The sequence below is a fragment of the Pistacia vera genome, unplaced genomic scaffold (assembly GCF_008641045.1).
Source record: "Pistacia vera cultivar Batoury unplaced genomic scaffold, PisVer_v2 Contig160, whole genome shotgun sequence".
Lineage (NCBI taxonomy): Eukaryota > Viridiplantae > Streptophyta > Magnoliopsida > Sapindales > Anacardiaceae > Pistacia > Pistacia vera.
This window is the reverse complement of record NW_022195685.1, coordinates 581,086-607,104: the sequence shown is the minus strand read 5'-3', so window position 1 is coordinate 607,104 and position 26,019 is coordinate 581,086. Positions and strand designations below refer to the sequence as shown.

General features: G+C 36.0%; 1 protein-coding gene across 2 annotated transcripts; it reads left to right on the top strand.

The window, feature by feature from the left end:
* The first annotated feature begins 18,359 nt into the window (after positions 1-18,359).
* LOC116125139 (cyclic nucleotide-gated ion channel 4) lies at positions 18,360-25,127 on the top strand. 2 transcript variants are annotated; one of them, XM_031410856.1, is made up of 8 exons: positions 18,360-19,118; positions 20,753-20,968; positions 21,918-22,234; positions 22,567-22,675; positions 23,254-23,490; positions 23,706-23,792; positions 23,893-24,129; positions 24,767-25,127. In XM_031410856.1, exons 1-8 carry the CDS (start codon positions 18,477-18,479, stop codon positions 25,043-25,045), a joined length of 2,124 nt encoding a protein of 707 aa, XP_031266716.1. In that variant the 5' UTR covers positions 18,360-18,476; the 3' UTR covers positions 25,046-25,127. The 2 variants fall into 2 exon arrangements, with proteins under 2 accessions (XP_031266716.1, XP_031266715.1); XM_031410855.1 differs by lacking the exon at positions 24,767-25,127 and having other exon boundaries at positions 18,362-19,118; positions 23,893-24,490.
* Positions 25,128-26,019: the final 892 nt, after the last annotated feature.

Sequence of the window (26,019 nt, the reverse complement as noted above, 5' to 3'; positions counted from 1 at the left end):
TCACCGCAAGGAAAATGCACACCATTCGATGGTCAGTTTTGACCACTGTGGAGGTCGAGATACCTCCTCTGGCCATTCCATGCCTTAACATGGCTCCAGCCAGTGTGTGTCAAGGTATGCCGGAGGATCCGGCCAAAGTGAGGAAGAGTCCGACTTGCAGTCTTTCCTCAACCGCAATCATAGGGGGCGAACTCACGTTGCGAAAAGTGATCTCCAGATAGCTCCGCTTCCTTAGATCGAGGAATTACAACGAGCTCTGGATCACATTAAAGCTTAGTAGAATGAACAAGGGTAGGTTGCTGAGGCGTCTCCCTTTTCTCCAGTAGTATTGACTGCTCTACTCCCGTCAAGATTTATAATGCCTGACATGCAAGCATTCGATGGGAATTCTAATTCGCAGGATCATCTCTATGAGTTTAATGACCTCATGGAGCTTTACTAAGTTTCCAACTTGGCTAAATGTCGCTGCTTAGCAATGACTTTGACTACCCACGCCAAGCGCTAGTTTAGATCACTTCTACTAAGATCTATTAATTCGTGGCAGTAGATGAGTTTGTTATTTTTAAGACACTTCCAGGCTAATAGGAAGTTCTCAATGTCGTTGAGTTATCAGAGCAACATACGGTAGGAAAAGAGTGAGTCCCTCCAGTCCTATATCGATGGGTTCCACAGGGAATTGCATAAAGTGGCTAATACGCCTGAAGAGTCAGTTTGGACTCTTATTATTGTAGGAGTTCGCCTGCAAACCGACTTGTGGAAAAAGTTGCAGTCTGAGGATGATATTTCCCTCACCCATTTCTACAATCTCACTAAGAAGTATCTTAGGATAGAAAATTCAGTGGCCGCCTTGAATTGCCACGACCTTGGTCCTTCGACTAGCGCTCCTAGTCGGAGGGAGGAAAACCAAGGGGAGGGTAGTAGAAAGCGTTATCACAAATAGGGTAATGATGATTAGAGAAAGGGAAAGAAGCAGCAGTTTGAGCCCAAGAAGTCTTATGCCTAGGTCCCTCGTCGCGATCGCGACAAGAATCAGTATACTCTGCTAAATGCATCGGTATCAGCTATTCTAGATAAATCAGAAGAAGCTAATCTACTCGAAGAGGTGCCCATGAATAATCCCCCTTCAACTAGAAATAGCAAGAAATATTGTCGTTATCATCAGGATAATGGGCACTATACCAATGAATGTCGGGCTCTTAAGCAGGCCATTGAAGACCTTATTAAAAAGAGGCACTTCAAGGAGTATGTCGATGGTCCAACTGCCGTTCGGGAAAAGGATCAAGAGGACCAAAGGAAGAAACATCGTGGTTGAAAGGGCATATATCTTGTCAGAATTATATTTGAAGGGTCGTACTTTGCAGGGAATTCTCAAAACAACAAAGTTATGGACACCGAAAAACTTGCACCAAAAATGTGCATCGGCCTACGTGTATTAGGCCTCTGATTTTTTTAACAATATAATATGGGCAGGAGTCCATGTGAGTGGCTGCGTGTTTGAATTTTTGAAACTTCCCCAAAATTTTTAACCTAAAACGCGACTTTATTTTATTTTATTTTGATTATAGTAAAGGACGGGCGTCCATAAGGGTGGGATGACCGTCCTCTACATAAGGGACAGTCGTCCAACCCTTACGAACAGTCGTCCATAACTAATAGATGGGCGTCCATTAATTATGGACGCAATGGACGCCCGTCCACAATAAAGGATATGGACGAGCATCCATAAAAGTTGGACGACCGTCCATAAAGAATGGACGGGCGTCTATTACTTATGGACGCCCGTCCACAATGGTTTTTACTTAAAACGAGCTGCATGAGCTTTACTTAAAACGAGCTGCATGAGCTTTACTTAAAACGAACTGCATGAGCTTTACTTAAACGAACTGCATGAGCACGACCTGGATGAGCTGAATATATATTTTTTTTTTTCATATTTGGGTCAAGGACGGGCGTCCATTATTTATGGGTGCCCGTCCAAAAGTAATGGACGGCCATCCAAAAAGAATGGACGGTCATCCAAAAAGAATGGACGGGCGTCTATTACTTATGGACGCCCGTCCACAATGGTTTTTACTTAAAACGAGCTGCATGAGCTTTACTTAAAACGAACTATATGAGCACGAACTGCATGAGCTTTACTTAAAACGAACTGCATGAGCACGAACTACATGACCTTTACTTAAACGAACTGCATGAGCACGACTTGCATGAGCTGAATATTTTTTTTTTTTTTCATAATTGGGTTAAGGACGGGCGTCCATTATTTGTGGGCACTCATCCAAAAGTAATGGACGGCCATCCATAATGGATGGACGGCCATCCCTAATGTTTAACAAATTTGTTTAATTGTATTTTACTTAGGGAAGGGCGTCCTTTAAATCAGAGGCCTGGTACACGTAAGCCAGTACATAATTTCGATGTAAGTTTTTTGGTGTCCGTAGCTTTGTTGGTCTCGAAATGCTCAAGACTAGTATGCTTGAGAAGCTTACCATGACCCCGTGAGTGTGATTAGCACAACGTCGCGACCTACAAAGGTGCATAGAGAAGAGGAGATTACCTTCTCAGAAAAAGATGCGATACAATTGCTTCACCCCTATGAGGATGCACTTGTTATCGCTCCCAAAATAGTTCAGTGTGAAGTCCACAAGATGTTGGTGGATAATGGTAGTGTCATGAATATCCTATTTCAGCGAACATTCGAGGAAATACAATTAGACGAGGCAGATCTGAAGCCTACCTCTATCCCCCTCTATGGTTTTACAAGGGATCATTTGATTCCTAAGGGAACAATTGCACTTCCTGACACTTTGGATGAGACCCACGAAGTGACTAAGATGACGAAGTTTTTGGTAGTAGATTGCCCATCCGCTTTCAATGGCATTTTGGGACGACCTCTACTTCAAAACTTCAAAGCTATCACCTCTATCTATCATCTAAAGATGAAATTTTTCACACCAACAGGGTGTGGGGAAGTTAATGGGTCTCACAGTGAATCTCACGATTGTTATGTAAGAGCAGTGTAGATGGCGTGCAAAGGGCAAGGGAAGTCAATCGGCAAGATCGAACCACAACCAGGTCCAGTGGAGGACAGTTTAGATCCTCGGGTTCAAGAGAAGTATTCCCACAGTGGGCCTGTGTAACACCCACAGTAAGGTATGAAATTTTATTCATGTCTTAATGTCTTTATGCCTTTATTTCAAGCTGAATGCATGAAAATTTGTTGAAGAAAAATTTTGCAGACTTCGGCGCGGCAAAGGAAGTTTGTCGCCACGACATTGTACATTTTGCCCAAATTTGTAACAGAAACAGGCAGCTTCCCCGGGGCGAAGAACTCTCTAGAAATTTTAGTGATTTTGGGGAAAATCTTGCTCAAGGGCAAAATGGTCATTCCACCCATAATTAGTTGAAAGTGTGGGGAGTGAAAAGAGATAGAATGTCATGGAGAATGCAATGGAATGAGGACTTTTTGGTAATTGACTACAGGACATAGATGAAATTTCATAGAAAGTGTAAGGGTAAAATGGGAAGCTATGAGTAACTTTTTGTTATATTAAGAGATTAAGATGAAACCCTAGCCATTCTTCTTTGCCTTTCACGCCACTCTCTACCCAAATTCTCTCAAGTTTCTTCAATCAATTTTCAAAGGAAATTCATAGATTTTGGTCTAAGTTGGGTAAATTTTCAATCCTAAGCCTCACGGTAAGACTCTTGCACCCAGATATAAGTTTTAATTTTTGTTAAGTAGTGACTTCTTATGATTGTTGTTAATAGGGTGTAAGAGAAAGAAAGTTGTGTCAAGAGAAGACTAGAGTGTTGAGTTCTCACTTTCAAGGTAAGTAAATCCAACCCAAATTATGATTTGAACTCAATTGAGTAGAGAATTTTTACATGTATGTATGTGCTTATGATTTTGAGAATTGTTAATGAGATTGATGTTTATTGATGAATAGACTTCAGCCATGAGAAGAGGAATTTGTTGTATGGTGATTGATGGAAGTTTGGTTGAATTTAGAAAGAGTTTGAGTAGGATTTATGGAGTGTATTTTCCTGGCCAAGTTTAGTATTGATTTAAGGGAGTTTTACTCCAAATATTGGTGGCTTGAGAAAGAAGTAGAAGTGTAGACAAATTAGAGTTTGAGTGTGCATGCAATATGTTTGATGAAATATTCAAGAGAAGTGTATGCATGAGTTTATTCACTTGTGAACTTGATATGAGCTTGTAGATGGTAAAGAATGACTTATTTTTATGCTACATGGCATTCTTGCATTTAAACATTTGCATTTAGAAAGAATAACAAGCATGAGCCATTTACATGCATAAATATACATATGTATGAGAACTTAATGAATAAAGAGAAAGAAAGAAAAACTATTAAAGAATGCTTTAAAAGAAGAAAAGAACAGGTTGTTGCGATGGGGAACCCGTGAGTGACAGAAGAGAATAGCCCCACATGCACGCCCCGCCTTCAGTGAGCAGCCTCAGAATCAGAAAGAAGAAAGTGTACAGTTCGTTAGAAATGCATGTGGATGAAAATTGTACCAACAGAATATACCTACATGCATGCCGCTTTCAGCGAGCGGCTATAGAATAGAAAGAAGAATTGTACAGTCCGTTAGAAGTGCATGTAGATTAGGACTGTACCCACTCACATGGCCAGGTTTTTGAATCCATGCCTCAACTGAGTTCAATCGGCAAAGCAAGAATAGAAAAGAAAAAACAGAAAGAATAGAAAGAAAGGACAGAAAGAATGGAAAGAAATAACAGAAAGAAAGAAGAATAGAATACAAAAAGAAAGCATAGAACACAGAAAAGAAAGAAAGAAGAGCAACAACAAACAAAAAAGAAAATGCATTCTTGTATGCATTTATGCATATACATCATGACATTTATATTATGCAAAATTAGTTTCTCTAGTGGTGCTTACATGTCACTAAGTGAGAAAAACTAGATTTTCCTATTTATATGTGTTTCCTGTTTATTTTACAAGTATACTACCTATAGAGAGAAACCATTATAGCCTGTTGAGACTTTATCTGAGGTACCAGTCGACCAGAGCGAGCCGACCCTTGTATTGAGAATCAAAAGTTATATCAGCCCTCAGCTCGCTGCAGATCTGACGAGCTTCCTCAAATAGAATATTGATGTTTTTGCATGGACTCATGTTGACATGGTCGGGATCAGCCCGAATGTAATATGTCATGCGCTCAACATCAACAATGAGATCAGGTCACTTCAATAGAAAAAGAGAACCCTAGACCCAAGGCGTTATGCTGCTCTTAAGGTTGAGGTGGATAAGCTCCTCTCAATCAGGTTCATTCGGGAGGCTCATTACCTGAGTTAGGTCGCCAATCCTATTTTGGTGAAGAAACCCAATGGTAAATGACAAACTTGCATTGATTTCACCGACCTCAACAAAGTTTGTCCGAAGGACAGTTTCACTTTGCCCATAATCAATCAGCTGGTTGATGCCACCTCCGGGCATGAGCTATTAAACTTTATAGATGCCTACTCGGGGTATAATCAGATCCTAATGTACACGCCCAACAAGGAGTACACCTCGTTCATTACATATCGAGGATTGTACTGTTATAAAGTCATGTCATTTGGTCTGAAGAACGTTGGGGCAATCTATCAGTGTTTGGTTAACCGTATGTTTTCTGGGCAAATCGGGAAATCAATGAAAGTCTATGTCGATGACATGCTGGTCAAGTCGCATGTTGCTTCAGATCACATAGCCAATTTCGCAGAAATGTTCGGCATACTCTGGAGATATAAAATGAAACTTAATCCTCTTAAGTGTTCATTCGAAGTATCCTTAGGGAAGTTCCTAGGGTATATGGTTAACCATCGGGGAATTGAAGTCAACCCCAAAAAGATCCAAGCTCTCTTAGATATGAAGAGTCCAGCTAACCGAATGCATGTTCAGAGCTTAAATTGGAGGATAACGGCTCTCAATCGCTTCATAACAAGAGCGACAGATTGTTGTTTGCCATTCTTTCCTATACTTAGGGCCAACAAGAGGTATGAATGGACTTCATAATGTGAGCGAGCCTTCCAGAGTATAAAAAAGCATCTCGGAAAGCCGCCTCTTTTATCCAAGCCACTTCCCAAGGAAATTTTATTTCTTTACTTGTCTGTCTCCCAATATGCAGTTAGTGCAGCTCTCATCCGGAAAGAAGGCAGAATTTAGTGGCCAGTGTATTATACGAGTAAGCGACTATTGGACTCCAGGACACGATATCTAGAGATGGAACGATTAGCTTTTGCCCTGCTAATCGCTTCCAGGAAGTTACAACCTTATTTCCATGCTCACACCATCCATGTGTTAACCAGCTACCTACTCAGACAAGTTCTTCAGAAGCCGAAGACTTCGGGTAAGTTGTTTAAGTAGGCTATGGAACTGAGTCAATTCGATCTGCATTATAGACCGAAGGAAGCAATCAAAGGGCAACTATTGTTGATTTTATTTTGAAGTTCTCTCATTAGCCAGATCGGGAATCCGAACAGCCAGCCAACGAAGTTGTCTAAGAAACTGTTCGAAACTTGTCAGCCTGGAGCTTTTATGTTGATGGGTCTTCTAATAAGAGAATATCCGAAGATGGCCTTCTACTAATCAGTCCCGAAAGGACTTGCATTTATAGAGTCCTTAGGTTTGGGTTCAAAGCTACGAATAATGAAACTAAGTATGAGGCGCTATTTGCTGGTCTACAACTAGCAAAAGAAATGGGGTCAGATATGATTGACATTAATAGCGACTCCCAACTCTTTGTCAATCAAATTTTGGGAGAATATCAAGCCAAAGAAAAGAATATGATCAGTTATTTGAAGAAAGCTAAGACCACGCTCAAGCCCTTCAAACGTTATACGATCAAGTAAATCCCGAGAGATAGTAACTCTATCGCAGATGTTTTGGAAAAGATAGCCTCATTGCTGGATTCCGATGCTCCGGACAATATTCCGATTTGATACATCGAGGTTCCCAACATCAGCTCACCTGATCAAGTCGTAGCTACAACCGAATTTGTATCCTGGATGACTTTGATTGTTTAGTATCTCCAAGATGGAGCTTCCAAGGATGTTTTGGGGCTGAAAAACATGTACTTTCAAAGGTTGGTGGTCATCACGAGCAGCCTCGCGTTAAGCCTCTGGTCGGGCAATCGACCAAATGCCTTGATGCAACGAAAATCAGCTAGCTCGGACAAACTGGTTGTTTTGTTTTCTCCAAGAAAGCAAAAAATTAATTAGCCTTAGTTATCAAAGAAGAGTTAAAGACAGAGGATAAGTAGTCTGAGAATTAAAAGGAAAACCTACTCAGTTCCCTAAATTTATAGACTTCGTCATACTCACTCTGTCATACTCAAAGAAGATATACTTGGTTTCATAAGCCCTGACATTGCTGGGGTAACCAAATATCTTTCCTTCGATTGTTGATTGCTTAGAGAGGTAGTATGAATCCTTGTCTTTACTTCTCTTTAGATAATAGGCATAGCCAAGTTCCACTATTGTCAGCACGCCGAGGTTGTTTTTGCCAAATGCAATATGCATAGTGACTACTATCATATATGCAATGGGCATCAACTGGAACGGTGCGACCTAGAAGTGGTCGAGAATTGACCTACTGTAGGGGTGGAAGGGTATCATCACTCCACATTTGAAAATCACTTCTGAGATCGCAGTCATTCCCTCGGGAGGATCTTGAACCTGTGTTGGTAGACATTTATATTGATTTCAAATTGATCTATCATGTTGATTGCAAATTGATCTATCGCTTTTTGTATCTCCTCCCCTGTAACTATTGTTCGTACCACTTGCTGGGACCTGTCGAGGTGCCCGTTGGTTGTGAGCTTCCCTTTCCTGTTGTTCTTACCTCAAGAGTGTCCATTGCTCTTAAAGTCTGAAAATGTGTGACATGTAGAGGGGACTCAGTCTTCGTACACATTGCCTCGTACGACGACTTAAAAGAGTAAAAGAAACTCTTATTTCTCTTCCATAAACCCTAAAAGTTCTTAAAGATGATTTTTTTAAGGATCTGTGCCCTAAGTTTCTACTCTTAAACATGTTTCTTTTCAAACACTACGTAAGAATGTTCATCGTCCAAGCCCATCAGACGTCTATACCCACCATTACTGTAAAAACTGAGTTTTTTAACAGAAATGAAAAAGAGAAGAAATTTTCTTTACCTCTGGATTGTTGGGAATGGACATTCTGTCGTAACGATGAGTGCGTATCAACCGGGAAGAGGATGAACTGATTTCTTGAGTGTAAAAACATTGTTTTTCTCTCTGAAAGTGTAAGTTCTGTGAAAAACTTTGAATGGGCTTAGGGTTTTATAGGGAAAAAGGCGACGTTTGGTTTCTTTTATACGCGACGTTTGGGTGGGAAGTGTTTCTAGCCATTGATTGTGACCATGTGTCATCAATCTATGCAAAGAGTAACTGTCACGCTTCGTAGAAATGAACTGGCGTTTCCCTTCATTGAAATCGCTAAGAGACGATTTGATTATCTCCTCCACATCAAATGTGCCAAGTGATTCTCAATTTTTGACAGCAAAATACCCTAAGTATTTTCAGGTCGCAAATGACAGATAAAGTTTAAAACACGCCTTTATAACACTAAGTAGGATCCGACATAGGTCGTTGAACCTTTTGGAACGATCACCTCGAGTCGCTTGTGTAACACTCGAAGATCCATGTCGCAACCTCTACTTAGTTCGCTAGTCGAGTTAAGCCACAACCTCATGTTGTTTTGGTTGTTCTCAATTGTTAGTTCGAGCAAGTATTCTTTGAGATAATTCTGATTGCGACATAATCATGAAGTTTTCAAGATTCAATTCTTGAACCTTAAGAACTAGGGAGCTTCTGTTATGCCTAAAAAATCAAGGCTAATGTAAGCTTATATCAGCCGGCTCCAATCAGAGTTCAGGAAGGCTTTGCGCTATCCAGGTGCTGCCATGTCGCCCCAAGACAGAAAGAATACAGCTATCACCAACTTGGCAGATTCAGGTTTTGTCTATGAGTGAATGGGAGCAGCACACCTATCCAAGCCCTAGGTAATTTGAGGATATATCCTAAGTTATCAGCCAATGGAAGGTAAGGAAAGACTTGCATGGCACTTACCCACTTGCAGATTTGTAACCATTACCTTGAATTCATTTACTATAAATAGAAGACTCCTCCTCTCATTTTCGGGATTTTCTAATTCTGATTGTAATCTATATTCTCAGAGCAAAGATAACCTACGAGAAAGAGATTGAATTGATATTCTATCTGAATAATCAGTTGTTGTACCTTTGCTCGTTGTTCGCTATACGCGACCTCTTGTAATATCTCATATATAAAAGAACAATGGAAGTAGGACTTGTGTTAAGCATTCGAACCACTTTAAAAATAGTCTTTCATTTATTATTAGCAATCATTCACATATAACTTCTAAAAATAGCTTAGTACTTTGCACGTGCGAGTTGTTGGTGTCAAAATCAAACATCAACAACTGCATAAGAAAATATATTAGAGTCTATTGAAGGTTGAATAAATGAGAAAGGAAGAAGATGAGGGTGATTTTGGAATAAAATATTATCTGATAAAATTTATTTAAATTGGGGTTTAGAAGAGTTTTCATGGGACTCAAATAACGCTACTATAATAGAAGAGAGAAAAAGACCAACCAACAGGGAACATATAAAGGAATTTTTATTTATTATCAATAAGAGTAGACAACTTTTTCCCACCCAAGGTTTTCCCTAATGATACTTTCCCACTCAAAAAGTTTTAAAATACTATTTTTGACACAAAGTTAATGTTTCGTTACTATCCAAAGCCGATTTCGGTGGCAAAAATTCTCTCCATCACCACCATTTGAACCTTCGGTCTCCTCTATACAAAACCCCTCTCACTCCAACACCTGATTTCTCGTCGATTATCGACCACCGCAAAACTAGGGTTTCCTGTTCTTAGCTGATTTTTGACTGATTCCGACGGCAAATATTCAATTGGTCACCACCATTCAATTCACTGACCTCCACCCTACAAAATTCCTCTTATCCCGGCTCTAGTAACTCACTGAATGTCAGCTAAGAAAGTGAAGTGTATTTTAGTTATTAACAGAATATAAACTCTGGGTGGAAAAGTGGTATTTTGAAACTTTTTGGGTGGGAAAGTGTTATTAAGGCAAACATTGGGTGGGAAAAAGTCGTTTACTCTTATCAACAAATATCACTTTATTTGATACCGAGAAGATTGACTTTATTATGTTTTTGTACACCTGTTCCGATGAACAGAATGGTTTTTTATTTCTTTACACATTTAATATCATTATAAATCTACCAAATTATTCTGTTGTACGTTCGTTTGACATGGTAGATTTAGATAGAATGATATATCATATATAATAATAATAATATAAATCATAATAATATATAGTTTAATCTTCAGGGAGATTCCTTGGGGTAGCACTTTTTAATAATTGATTATAGAAAGTTTAAGGTGAGATATCATCTCGTTGGGTTGTCACATAAGCAAATTATTGACTTTGGACTCTAGTCTATTACTTACAAATTAATCATTTATTTGTCGTACCATGATGGTCATGAGTTAATAAATATTATGGAAAGGAAACCCACTTTTACATAAATCATTGATTCTCTTGAGTAGCTATAGCCTCGCTCCTGTTTGGGACCATTTTTTTCTTCATATTATTATTAATATTTATCCATTTTTTCCTTTGATAAAGTTTGAAACAATGGCATAGAGGGGACGGGTAGGCCTTTCCCATCTCAGCACGTCTTGGGTTATTTCTTCAATTATTTGAGTAGAGGATGGCGCTGGGAGTTCCCCACACGGAGAATAAAAAAAAAACATATTGTGATTAAAGATATATCGATCTCATCTCTAACAATACATTATCGGAATTGAGATATATATATTGATGATTACCAGCTTTCGGCGTTGAGCTCCTAATACTCCGTTGACACGAATTTGAATGTAGATTAGTGTCAGTGTCTTACCGCATCAATGTCAAAAAATTTACCGATGCTATTGACGGTGTCAAAATACATGGTCTCCAATTGAATTCCAACCTAATTTTTACGTTGGAATTAAGGAAGTGTGACGGGAATTTTTTTTTACTTTAGGCAGAGCTTTTCCCTGTGATGATATGTATAATGTAAAAAACTTTATGAAGAAAAGTACTTAATATATAATCTTAATCTATTTAAGCTCTTATATCTTAAGAAGTTAAGGTTTGATTAACTATAACGATGTGGAAAAGAAGTGAAATATGCAGCAAATGTGCTGGATTGATTATGGAATATTTTCTTGACGATATAAAATACGAACAGGTGATTGTTTTATTGAAAACATATCATATGATGGGCTCTCGTTCTTGAAATGAATTTTTTTATTTTCGTATTAAAATTAGGATACAGTCGAGACAGAAATATACATTCAGAAGGCACATGGGAAGGCAACTAGTGACAAATAAAAATATGTCCCCACTAGATAAGAGCCAAGTCCTAACCAAAATTTAACGTTATCTATCATTATGAAAATTGACTGATCGCCTAATTCATAACAGTTACAGAAACCCCAAAATGGCCGGTGGGCATGTTCTGAGTTCGATGATTGAATGCTGACACGACACCTCGGCACCCTATGCCCATAAAGAAAACTTAATTTTCTCAGGAAAATGATAAAATTAGATAAAGTAAACAACATTTTTTCCATCCAAATAATAATTTGATGATATTTTCTCACTTATAGATTTTTAAAATACTATTTTATTACCTAAATTTATATTTCATGTTCGATTTCAATATCGTTATAATCTCACACCACCACCGTTTTCTTTTCCGATTATCATTCACCAAAACTCCTTCACCCTATTTTCACCGACTCTATCAATTGTTGGCAATTGAGTAAATAGGGTTTTTATAACCGCCACTCTTAAGTCAAATTCTAATCAATTTTAACCATCAAAATCTAATCTTCCATCACCAAAAGACTCATCGATATTCTCTTTTTAAAAGTCTCAATAATCTAGATCGAGTTTATTTTTTATTCGTCTATATAATATAAATATGAATAATAAAATAATATTTTAAAAATCTATAGATAAAAAAATATCTTTAAAGAGACAAAATTCATTAACTCAATTAGATATTAGAAAGGATGCAACGGTTTTTGAAAAGTATGAGACGAGATTCATGTGGTTAATTAATTGTGTTAATGGAGTAGGTCATATCAGTTTGAAATTTAGTGTATGCAAGGTCAAATCATATATGATTGATAGATTTTTAATTAAAAGGATAACGAAAATAGTATATTATTAATAATAAATATATGTCAAAACATCTTTCAATTTAAAGTTAAGTGAATTGAAATAAGATAATAAGATGACGCAAACCTCGTAAACAAACGCTAATAATATAATAGTTACAACACTGTGCCTTCAAATTTTCATCAGATAAAAGAAATTTCCTTTTAACCCGGAAAGACTTTGAAGATGTTTAATATATATGTATATTTCTTTTTTGGTAAGTAAGAAGTACCATTAAAAGAAAGAAAGAATTTACTGAGAGGCTATAAAAAAAACTGACAATTTTACCTTTGGACAGGCCTTAGGATAAGAGGAGAGAAGTGTTGTGCCTAGCAAGTAAAAAAACACAAAGATAAAGACATTCTACTAGAGGACATGCCCTATATTAGGATTGAAAAAAACTTGAACAAGACTAAGAACAACAATACACAATATCATTCCTACTTCAGGACAAGCCTTGGGTTAGAAAAACCTATGTTCGATACATGTTGGTTTTAAAAATAGTCATACGTAATCCCCAAATCTACGCAAGTCTTCTGTTGGCCATGAAAGATTTCATTTTGTTGAGGTCCATAGCCCTATCTCTCACCATGTTCTGAATATGGTTGTGAATTGTCCAAACATCCATAAAAATCCCCTTTAAAAAATCTATTGTTCCTTTCCCTTCAAATGATATATTCATATATAAATAGTGATATATTTATAAAATGATGTTACACGTACAAATTAGAATATAAATTCTTGTATATAAACTAACGGGACACAATTTTTTTATTATCATACATTTATCTATATTAATTAACATTTTTTAGATTGAGTTTATATACAAATTCGTCCATCTATTTTATGTCACATCAATTTGTTTATATAGATAGATATATATAAGAACCTTAGGCAAAATGCAGGTTTCCTGCCTCGCACATAAATGTTTTAACGTACGGAGCAAAATGACAAGTCTCCTTGGCAGGTTTTGGGAAGGAAGTAAGTAATGAGAATGCTTCCAAGATCTTGAAAATGAAATCGTGCATTTCCTGGAAATTAAAAATTGTGGATGCAGCCAAATGCATTGGCGTTACGTTATCGAAAAATTCCAATCTTTTCTTACGTAATTCTTAGGTGTGTGTGGTCCAGTCCTTGAAATCATTCCATCAGGCCCTCATTCTATCTGATAGATGATGGCTGAGCTAACTTGAATTTTCCCGCTAGAATTGTCGTCTTTTATCAAGGCTTTTATGAAATTTGAGCTTAGTTTTTGTGATTCACATTCACGGAGAGAATATATTGAACATTGCACAATACAGAACCAAATAAAAGTTCTAGAAGTGATAGTCGGGCGTAATATGCACAGATTTTTTCTTCTTTCATTGAACCAAATAAAAATGGAATAAATTGTGTTTTAACGCTAAAGTGATGATGATGTTACAAGGTAACTTACGATTAGACGTTTTGAGTCGGATGCCATGAACGAGATCATGAAAGGAGTAAAAAGAGTAAGAAACTCATGGAAAAGTGAAGGGTACAGTACAGGCAAATAAGAATTAGCTAGGTCTGCAGGTTGATCATTAATGAAAATCTACTTTAAATGTGCAAGTGAATTTAAAAATTTTGCAAGAAATATCAGTTGAACGCTGTAGTTTTACTGCCAGTGCTGTAGCGGTATCATTTCAACTTCAAGTCAAGAATATATTTTGAAAGATCTGATAAATGAAAATGATAACCATTTTTGACTAATTTTCTTTCTTTTTATTGCGTAATTCAGAAGTTGCACAAATATTTCTAAGGGTTCTCCACAACTACAAGTAGTCAGATATAATTGAGATTTCTTGTCGTCTTCAAGATTTGAAGGGCTACGCCATTATGTCTTATTTCTCAAATCTAGGAAATTATTGATATATTTTTTCAATTTCCTAGAATGAATTATAATCCTTATCTTATAGGCAGCTTTGACTGGAGACAATGAATTATCTCCTTCAGAAAACATTCTAACGATAAGGTGCCCTACCTCCTTCACAAGAAAAATATAATATATAAATCATATTTTAATTTTTGTTTGTGTTCGTGAAACCGATGAACCAAAGCAAATTTTGTTTTCTGAGGTAAATATAGTTAGAATTTGAATTGGGCCTAACTCCTCACCCAAAAGGCCTTATTGAATGAGAGGATTGTCTATTCTTATAAACCCATTGACTTGAGTGTGCCTAGTCGATATGGGATCTCCAACACTCTCCCTCACGGTCAAGCCCATATAGTCCACTTGCCTATGAATGGAGGTAGTTTGACAGCCCACCGTTGGTCAATCACTCAGCTCAGATGAGGCTGACTCTGATACCATGTTAGAATTTGAGTTGGGTCTAACTCCTCACCCAAAAGGCCTTATTGAGTGGGAGGACTATCCACTCTTATAAACCCATTGGCTTGAGTGTGTCTAGTCGATATGGGATCTCCAACAAATATCAACAGAAAAAACACATCTTTAATTAATTATTATATGTTACACCGATCATGCACACCTATCATTCTATTATATTAATTAAAGTTATAATCACTTGTAACGTGTCCCAGTTTTGAGAGTGACATTCATGCATTAATTTTTAAATTAATAGTCATTAAAGTTGTTTTTGTTTATACTTCAATAGATTATTTACTATTAATGCAGGTGGCCGGTAGCTGCAAACGGTAGTGTTGTGTTCAAGTGTCCAACAGTGGCGTCTCTTGGGTTAGCCATTTCGAGATGTTGAGAGGGTGCGTGTTGATAGTTGATAATTGATGAACAAACAAACAAACAAAACAACGAAGCTGCATGGAACCTGTGTTCATTAAACTTATGTGTGAATAAGCCAGACCACAGTCTCTTTCCTTACCTTCTTGCTTTGCCTTACTCATTTTTCATCATAATTTTCTTCCTGATCATGTCCATCCATATTGTCCTCTCAATTGTATATAATTTTTTTTTCTTTCTTTTCCAAACGTACCCTCTTTTAAATATATGAATTATTAGGCCTTTTGATTTGGAAATTTTCCTAAAAATTACTTCTTATACTATCACTTTACTAACAATAAAAATAAAAAAAAAATAAAAAAAATAAAAAAAAAGGGAATGCAATCATGTAGTTCCCTTTGAAAATTGCATGAGATGATAATTCACTATGTACACGACAAAAATGTGGAGAGCTTCTTTATCATCTAGTATGTATATATAATACAATTTTTTTTGCATATTAATAGAATTTTCCACCTACTATTGCGACGCCACTTCTGTTTTGGGTATGGGTACCCCAGTCTCCTACGAACCCTTTCCATTGGGACTATCATTTTAGTCTCTTTTCGACGTTATGTTGGCATTGCGAGGCGAGGCATGCAGCTTGCCTGTTGTATTACCATGTAGTCTATGCATGTGTTTTAATAGATATCTCCATCGACAAAGTTCTATTATCAGTGACGCTCAACAGTTTAAGTGTAGGTGTACAACATATTGCGATTATATTGTTCAGCTTTGAAACATAATGTAGTTTATTTGGTCTTTTGAGTTCGTAAGGTGTTTAATGGATTCCACAGATTAATTGAAGTACGAGCAAGCTCATCGGACACCTTGATTACAAAAAAAAAAAATCAGTGTTAATTAGATAATTAACAATGTGTTTGTTTTAGTATTTTAGATTGTATTTTTGAAAAAGTAAGAGTTGGGTGATAATAACGAGGTATGATTTAAAAATTAACAAAAATACTCTCAATATTTGTTAATTTACTAAACACTCCTGTAATAAAAATATTAAAAATTATAAAAATACCTTCACTCACCTATTAAATACCGACAACCAGTTACCACTGTCAAAGAATGGTCGGAGTCGTCATATAAATACACAATCAATTGGATCTAGCAGATTGTGTACCGAAATAACATTTTCAATCAGATTCATCATGAATCTAAGTGAAAAAGGCCAGATTTACTGTTAGTATGTGGTCATTTTTGTCCGATACATGAAATAGCATGCGGGTAAATTTATAAAAAACAATAAAGAAGAGTAAACATAACACCACTTTTTAATTTCTACAGTATAATTTGTACCCAAATTGCATTAAATTTTTCTTGGAAATATATGGAATATGTACCTAGATCCCAATAACCTTTTGTTTGAAACAATTAATTGTTCTCAAGCACGAGGGTGAATGAAACTGAAACTGCTTTCAGTTTTTGTCTTCTTATATGAATTGCTTTGCATAGCTGCTTCATGAATCATGGTTGGTAGCACTTATATTATTTATGGGCCCTCTAGTTCTAAATGCGTGATTTATGCCCCTGATGGAGATACGTCCGTGCGTTTGTACTTTCTTTGTAATTACTGAAGTATTATTTGTTGATTAATTTATAATATATAAATAAAAAATCATCTTTCTTATAAATAATGAATTTATAATTTATTAATTAATATTAAAATAAAAAATAAAATTTGACTCTCTAAAATTAAAAAATCAAATTCACTATTTAATTTAGATTTAAAAAATAAATAATTTATTAGACTCTTATTTTTATAAATAAACTCTTTATAATAAAAAATTTAAGTCATATAAAAAAAATTTTAAAAATGTTATGGTGAAATTAATCTAAAAAGATATTGAATCACTCCTCAATATCCACCAACTTTTTCCCATAAAAATACACTTACTGTTCCTGAATCTCGCTGTTACTCCTGTGAATTCTATCCTATAGACCTAGCTTCGAATATTTGTTTTAAAAGTAATTGGTGTTTGAATCAGTAGTAATCCCTTCTGATATTTGATCTTATTGCTTAAATATTAATATTTCCGTTAACTGGGGAGCTTGTAGGGAAAGCTTATTCAACTCTTAAATAGTTAAAAGCTTGGAATTATTGGGACATAAATTAAAGGAAAAAAAGCATCAATGGCTTTTTCTACAACCTAAAAATGATAAGTGGGATAGGAAGAAACGTCAGTGTTGAAAGTGGGGTTGATTAAACAATTTGTTTGTTTTATGCACCAACCTTTTGGTAACTTTCTATGCTGATAGAGTTTCACTGTGTATATATGTGGCAAAGATAAATTTTCTTCGATTCCATTTAAATTTGGGGTTGACAAGACGGGAGTGCCTCTGTCGCTTGTTAATTATTGCCCAGCCCCAACTCATGGAGCGCGCATAGGTTTTGGCAAAAGCAACTGATGGATTTGGCCTACAGCTGCTTCAAATCTTTTACTATTTTACTGAGATGACGATCAATCCTCACCGAAATTCCATTTACATCGAAAAACAATGATTAGCATAGAAAAACAATATTATAAGTTAATATTTTACTTTAAGAGCTCAATAATATTTTTTTGGATAATGAACACTAAATTACATGTCCATTTGGTATGTTATATATATTGAATCATTTGTATATATATATACAGAATAATATTACGCCAATAATCTAATTTCACAACATTCTTATTCAAGATATTAAATTACTTTGATTAGACATAAATAATCATTTTTTAGAGACCACCAACCGTTCTTTCATAAAGAATAAATGTATGATTGTTTCCTATAAAATAATAGTCATTCCTTATAAAAAAAAAAAAAAATTATTCTTTATGAATGGAATGAACGACCGTTCGTTCATGTTTAAACAAAATCGATATACTTTAATAATACTTAATTGATCAATAAAATAAAAGAGATTTTGAATTTAGGATGTTTAAGGTTAGAATTAATTGGTTCTTCATTCTTACTTTATTATACCTCATATATAAGTACTTTATTATACACCTCATATATAAGCTGCCAATTGGGTGCTCTTATGGTTATGGCAATTTCACTCTGGCAAATTTAAATTAATTATACTATAATCAATGATAAAGAAGTAAACAGGTTGCATGTATTAACAATTTGGTCATGTCCAGATCATACAAGCATTAAAATTCAAACATGTGTCCACTATCTCTAGGCTTAAGCACATTTAATAATGAATAATTAAAAGTTAAAAAAATTAAAATTAAAAACCAAAATATAGTACAAGGGTGATAATGTAACTTCACATAAACTTGCCAACTCTCCCAGTTTCCACCCCTCCAATTATTATGTCTTTTCTGAGACTTGTTTCAATCCAAACCTCTCAGTCTTATTCTCTACAAATAACACTCTCTTTCTCTCACCAACTAGCCGGCCATGGCGACTGAACAAGGATTCTTGTCACCTGCAACCCTCATGCAATACTTCACGGACGACGATTCTGATGACAAAGAAGAGGAAATGGTTAACCAAGAAGAGGAAGAAGAAGAAGAAGAAGAAGAAGAGAGCTCATCACATAATGAGAATTATTGCCCGAGTATGTTCTCCATGTGCAGAAGTAGAGCTCCAAGAACCCGGCGAGGTTGGTCTTTTGGTCAAGTTTTGGACCCGAGAGCCAAATGGGTTCAAGAATGGAATAGGGTTTTTCTCCTTGTATGTGCCACAGGGCTCTTCGTGGACCCTCTGTTCTTCTACGCTCTCTCTATAAGTGACACGTGTATGTGCCTCTTCATCGATGGGTGGTTCGCCATCACCGTCACGGCTCTCCGGTGCATGACCGACGTGTTACACGTATGGAACATGTGGTTGGAGCTCAAGATGGCCAAGCGAACCTACTGTGTTGGTGCTGCTGCTGCTGCTGCCGCCACAGCCGCAGCCACCACCTGCGGTGTTGGCAGCGCAGATAGCTCTGTGACCCACACAATACAGCAGCAGAATTCACGCTCGGTGGCTCTCCGTTACTTGAAAGCTAAAAAGGGTTTCTTCTTTGATCTCTTTGTTATCCTCCCCCTCCCTCAGGTACTAATTAATTAATATATTTTTATTTATTTTTTCACCCATTTTTCTAGTATATCACTATCATCGTCGTTACTTTCAATCGTCTTCTACTATCTTACCATTTTGAGGTTTAAAAAAAACCAAAGAGTTCTAACCATTCATGCCATTTTTTTTTAAATATAAATTTATAGAGAGGGAAGTGGGGGAAGGTGACAAGTGGAAATGAAGAAATTAGTCGTTTTATGCATGCAACGGAAATTACTCTTAGTCTTACACTTACAACTGGGCATATGCATGCAGTAGAGGTAGCTAACATGTGATGAAACCATGTCGTTTCTAAGTTTCAGAAGGGCATAATGGGGAATAACAAGTTAAACTAAAAGGACGAAAATAATTTAGAGTCTGTACACAGAGAGAGAGACTCCATGGACGTTTCTCTTTTGCAGTAGAATCTGGTTCAGTGGTGGTTGACTCATCTCTGTACCTGGAATCTCTTCCTCCATATATGAAATTTTTTTAAGAAAATACCGTCATGGTAATTATTGAACTTACGTCATTTATAGTATCTATACACGTATACAAAATCTTTACTAAGAAAGAAAATTAATTCTTCACTGAGTCATAAAATTATTATTTTTCCTTTTTCAAGAGAGTCATGACTGTCATAACCATTTTTGATTTGTTATATTGATTAAGGGTTGCGTTAGCTAATTAAAAAAACTTAAAATCAAGATGTATAATTATAGCTAGCTGACATATTTAGAAGATGGAAGTAAGTTCTCGGTCTCCCAAAAGCGATAACATGCATGTGCTGGTGATGTGATTAAAGGTCATTTCTTCAAAGTAAACTATTTTCCAACTATATCTTTAATTTAAACACGCAAAAAATTTAAAGGAAGCATATTGTTTTAACGTTTCCCCATAATTACACTATTTTCCAACTATATCTTTGGTCACTAATTGCTAGGTAAGACTCGGGAGAGAAAGAATTTAGAAGTGACAATGTTATCAAAAATTCGAGAATTGGTGATGTTGAAAACTGGAAGTGCTTTTTTATATTATATTTGAGACAGTATTTTAATTAAGTACTTAAACTTTTCGTTTTTGTATATTTACTGTTTTTTTTTTTTTTTTTTTTTGAAGAAAATACCAGTTTTTGTTTGGAAGTACTTTTTGCATAAACACTTCTAGTTCTAGACACAGATACCCCGTGTGAACATTAGCAGAAAATTCTTAATTATCTCATGATATGGATAATACTCTTCACAAACTATTTTTGTACAGTATTTTTTCTTCTTTTCTTCTTCCTTTCTCTAATCTCTAGTCCTTTCTGTGGTCCAAGCCGATCAGGTTTATATTGTATTGGCGTGTGAACATTCAATTGATACTTAAGATTTAGACAATGGATGGTCCACGGCGAAGTGGAAAGATAAAAAGAATAAAACTACATATCAACTCTCGTACCAATATAATTTAAGAAACTTAACCACTCGTGTTTCTGTCATGATAAAGGGTTGCAGAAGTCAGATTATCCCACTGTGTCACTTTATTAGCAGTCTCAAGGACGATAATGAAATCACTTAAGAATGTTGAATTTTAGCTACTCGTTGAGCTTAATTTCTTTAACAAAAACTGTGAAATTTGAACGTAAACAGGTTGTGCTGTGGGTGGCGATCCCGGCGTTGTTGGAGAAAGGATCAATAACTCTAGTGATGACAGTGTTCCTGATAATGTTTTTGTTTCAATATCTTCCAAAAATCTACCACTCGGTGTGCCTCCTGCGCCGCATGCAGAATCTCTCTGGCTACATATTTGGAACCGTTTGGTGGGGGATTGTACTCAACATGATAGCATATTTTGTTGCATCACACGTAAGTTAATCTTTTCCGGTGCTTTTAACACTTTTTATTGAAAGTATAATCCTTTTGGAGCTGAGAACATCACGCTCGTTTTGTCATTTATTAGAGGATAATATTACAAATAATGTTATGGTTTAAAAGTTGACACCATAAACTGAAGTGATATTTGTGAACACAAAATCTTAAAACTTTTGCTTTTCAATAAAGGTGGGAGAATATATTTATAACAAAGATTAAATCCTTTTTATAATCATGCACTAGGGTTCTTTTAGAACAATTAAACTATTGTATAAAGGTCTACAATCTGTGGGCAAAGTGGTCCAACTCCGTAGACAAAAAGAAAAAAGATAAGCCAGAAAGAAAAAAGTAAAGAGATTTTCTCATGAGGTGAAATCCACAATAGTCTCGATATCGTGACTCATGTGAAGAAGGAGGAACTGTGTTAATTACTTTAACAAGAGAACCTTCTGGTCTATAGTAGTAGCCACATTTTGAACTACCTTGGAGCTCAAACTAAGAATTGAGCCTTCATTAACTGTTACCATTCACTATTTCTTGAAACAGTAGATGCATATTGAAATATCTGGAAATAATAGAGGTATATTGAACTATCAATTGAACCTGAATGTGCAACAGTACAATGTGTTATCTTCTTATGAACAGTTTTTATATGTGTGAATGTCTTTTTAGAGAATTAATGACAGCAAAATGGATTTTAACTAGCTTTTTGAATTTGATAATATGCCACCTCGTCCTACTGTCAAAATATTGTGGATTTATCTTTTACCCATCTCAAATAGTGAGACTTGGAGTACCAATCTGGGACGTCTTCTGAGCTTCACTATTCAAGATGGAAAAGAGATAAATCCGCAGTATCTTGACGTGAACTGGGATATTACTGATAAATTATCAAGAAAATGTCACATGGGTTCTCTCTCATTCTTTAAACAAATATGTGCAGGCAGCAGGAGCTTGTTGGTACTTGCTCGGGATTCAGAGGTCTGCAAAATGCCTGAGAGAGCAATGCAGAGTAACAAATGGTTGTGACCTTCGATTACTGTCATGCAAAGATTCTATTTACTATGGCACAACTTCAAACATGGTGAGAGATAGAGCGAGACTGGCCTGGGCAGAGAACAAGCAAGCAAGATTTACATGCATAGACAGTTCCAATAACTATGACTATGGCGCTTATAAATGGACTGTTCAACTTGTCACCAATGATAGCCGCTTGGAGAAAATACTGTTTCCCATTTTTTGGGGCCTAATGACTCTCAGGTACTATTCTTTTCACCCTTCTCCATTCTGGGTTTTTTCAAAATTAGAGCTGTTGATACTTTGTTTAGTTCTTCATTAATGCTTGTGTCGTGTAATAGCTGGCTTTAATAATTGACTTTCCTACAGTTCTGCCTGGCTCTCGACAGACCAAATAAAGGAGAAACAGTTATTTAATTCGTAAAGAACAGTTTAAAATTCTTTTCTTTGTTCTGAACAGAATCGAAACATAAAATATTTGTTTGTTAATTAGAAATCAAATTAGACTTTTGTTTCCATCTGTTGAAAGTTTCTTCTATTGACTGATACCTTTACGGATTTATGATCATCATCAGCACTTTCGGCAACTTGGAGAGCACAACAGAATGGTTAGAAGTTGTTTTCAACATTATTGTTCTAACCAGTGGACTTCTTCTTGTGACCATGTTGATTGGAAATATCAAGGTAATTATTTATACTCTAATTAACCACATAATTGATTATATAATTGAATTTCTGAAACATATATATGATACAGTGAAACAAGTAAAGTATTATATATTATATATAAAAAATGCGAATAAATGTAAAATATAATGCTCCAATAAGCCTCCCATTGTGATTATTGGCTGAAATCAGAGTCGTACTCAAATTTCTGAGGCAGTAATTTGTTTCATATCAAACGAGCATGATGGGTGGTTGATACCGACAGAACATGTTCGTGTCTTTATTCCTGTCCTTACATATGAACACTTGTAGCTTGGTTTGTTTTGTATACTAAATAATTTGCATGCAAACGACAACCTTTTAATACGCCCAATGTGCAAGGTCTATTTTCGCACTATTTATGATGGGAAATATTAAGCTATACTCGTACCATTTTAATTATTTTCATAGTGACCATATTTAATTTGTATGCATGAATTTTTTTTTTTTTTTGACATAAAATGATAAAATTTTGTGAACTCTTATCGATTCTCGTTAACATTAACGGGGGTTTAAATTCGAATTTTTAAAAGTCTTATAATTTGATGGGGATGAAGGTGTTCTTGCATGCAACAACATCAAAAAAACAAGCGATGCAGTTGAAGATGAGGAACATAGAATGGTGGATGAGGAAGAGGCACTTGCCGCAGGGTTTCAGGCACCGAGTCCGCAACTATGAAAGGCAACGATGGGCCGCCATGCGCGGGGTCGATGAGTGTGAGATGATCAGTAATCTGCCTGAGGGCCTAAGGAGAGACATCAAGTATCACCTCTGTTTGGACTTAGTGAGACAGGTACCACCAATTATTAGCTCAATCTAAGCCTTGAAATTTGTCAAAAGTTGTTTTTTTTTTTTTTCCTGCTTTACTAATTACTTCGAATAAAGACCAAAAAGAAAACTTTATACAATTTCAAAAGAGTGATTTGGGCCCAACAAAATAAATAATATATACGTTGTCAGTGCATCATTTCTTACTGGGATTTACTGCAATTCAATTATATGTTTCAGGTACCATTATTCCAGCATATGGATGATCTAGTCCTGGAGAATATTTGTGACCGAGTGAAGTCCCTCATATTTACGAAGGGAGAAACTGTAAGCTCCAATATAATTTCCATTGTTTCTTGATTAATTTCAATATATTGGATGTTTATTCTGAAAAGTTTAGTGTGATTATATAATTGTTTTTATGTAGATAACAAGAGAGGGTGACCCAGTTCAAAGAATGTTATTTGTGGTGAGGGGACATCTTCAGAGTAGTCAAATTCTGCATAATAATATAAAGAGTTGCTGCATGTTAGGCCCCGGAAACTTCAGTGGCGATGAGCTCTTGTCCTGGTGCCTGAGAAGACCCTTCATCGAAAGGCTTCCGCCGTCTTCATCGACTCTGGTGACCCTGGAAACTACGGAGGCGTTTGGCCTGGAAGCTGAGGATGTAAAATATGTGACACAACATTTCAGGTACACATTTGTGAATGAAAGAGTGAAGAGAAGTGCAAGATATTATTCTCCAGGATGGAGGACCTGGGCGGCTGTGGCAATTCAGCTGGCTTGGAGGCGGTACAAGCACCGTTTAACGCTTACTTCGTTGTCGTTTATACGGCCTCGGAGACCTTTGTCGAGGTGCTCATCGTTGGGGGAGGATAGGCTCAGGCTTTATACCGCTTTGTTGACTTCACCAAAGCCGAATCAAGATGATTTTGATTTCTGAGAACTTATGATGAAACCATGTATGGATTGTGGAATTCATTCTGTTTAATTTGACGGAGTAATTTAGTTCTCTTTCTCCATAAGGCACTAAGTTTGTATATAGAATGCTTCCTTTTCCTAATGTAGAAGTTGGAAAGAGGAATTTCTAACTTAAAACTTAAAAGAATAGTTTAATTAGGTAGTAAGATGGTAATTTTATGACGGATGTCTTTTCTTAGAATTAAATATTATTCACAGTTTTAAATATATATGTGATCATGCTTTTTAGAGGTAATGCATGTAAAAAAATGGTACATTAACGACTGCTTTTAACAAAATACATTTTCCAACAAGAGAAATAACAANGCCTGGAAGCTGAGGATGTAAAATATGTGACACAACATTTCAGGTACACATTTGTGAATGAAAGAGTGAAGAGAAGTGCAAGATATTATTCTCCAGGATGGAGGACCTGGGCGGCTGTGGCAATTCAGCTGGCTTGGAGGCGGTACAAGCACCGTTTAACGCTTACTTCGTTGTCGTTTATACGGCCTCGGAGACCTTTGTCGAGGTGCTCATCGTTGGGGGAGGATAGGCTCAGGCTTTATACCGCTTTGTTGACTTCACCAAAGCCGAATCAAGATGATTTTGATTTCTGAGAACTTATGATGAAACCATGTATGGATTGTGGAATTCATTCTGTTTAATTTGACGGAGTAATTTAGTTCTCTTTCTCCATAAGGCACTAAGTTTGTATATAGAATGCTTCCTTTTCTTAATGTAGAAGTTGGAAAGAGCAATTTCTAACTTAAAAGAATAGTTTAATTAGGTAGTAAGATAGTAATTTTATGACGGATGTCTTTCCTTAGAATTAAATATTATTCATAGTTTGAAATATATATGTGATCATGCTTTTTAGAGGTAATGCATGTAAAAAAATGGTACATTAACGACTGCTTTTAACAAAATACATTTTCCAACAAGAGAAATAACAATAGTATTCGAGTACTTATAGTTCTTGAAAAAACATAATTTTGGGGGATACTTCTTTTACCTAGATGAATTAGCCCTTCTGAAAGAAACATTTTTCGGTGTAATGGTAGATAAGTCTTTATGTATGTATATTAAATTTTTTTTTTCTCTAATGATCAAATGTTCGGACTAGCTTACGCGTACTTTAACTAATTTGCTAAAATCTTAAAACTACTAGTTAGGTATAATCTCTAGTGGCCACAACTATTAGGGGTTGTAGAAACTCGAACTCGAATGGTCACTAAAGTTTATACCCAGAAGACTATATAAATTTAGATTCTTTTGCTTTTTTAACATCTGATCACTTATCACTCAGTCGTAGTTTGCATAGTAATCTTAGTTTTTTTTTTTAGCACATTTGGCTTGCAAGGGGAATATTAATAGAAGTTCTCTTTAGCATTATTTCATATCTTATCCACAATTGAAGAATGACCCTACAAAGGAAGAATAAATGGATAAGAAAAAGGGTGAATTTGATGCCAGATATAAAGTGAACAGTGTTCCCCAGCACTTGGCTTCGAATAAATCCTGTGAATACGATTCATAAAGACTGAAATTCTATGCTTAGTTTCAAGCATACTCTTCATTTCTCATGCTAGAC

What these genes read in the sequence shown, in the direction of transcription:
- LOC116125139 (XM_031410856.1), top strand. Translation starts at nt 18,477, where the DNA reads ATGGCGACTGAACAAGGATTCTTGTCACCTGCAACCCTCATGCAATAC. An exon ending in CATATTTTGTTGCATCACAC is followed by an intron (nt 20,969 to 21,917) that starts GTAAGTTAATCT and finishes AAATATGTGCAG; the next exon opens with GCAGCAGGAGCTTGTTGGTA. An exon ending in TATTTACGAAGGGAGAAACT is followed by an intron (nt 23,793 to 23,892) that starts GTAAGCTCCAAT and finishes GTTTTTATGTAG; the next exon opens with ATAACAAGAGAGGGTGACCC.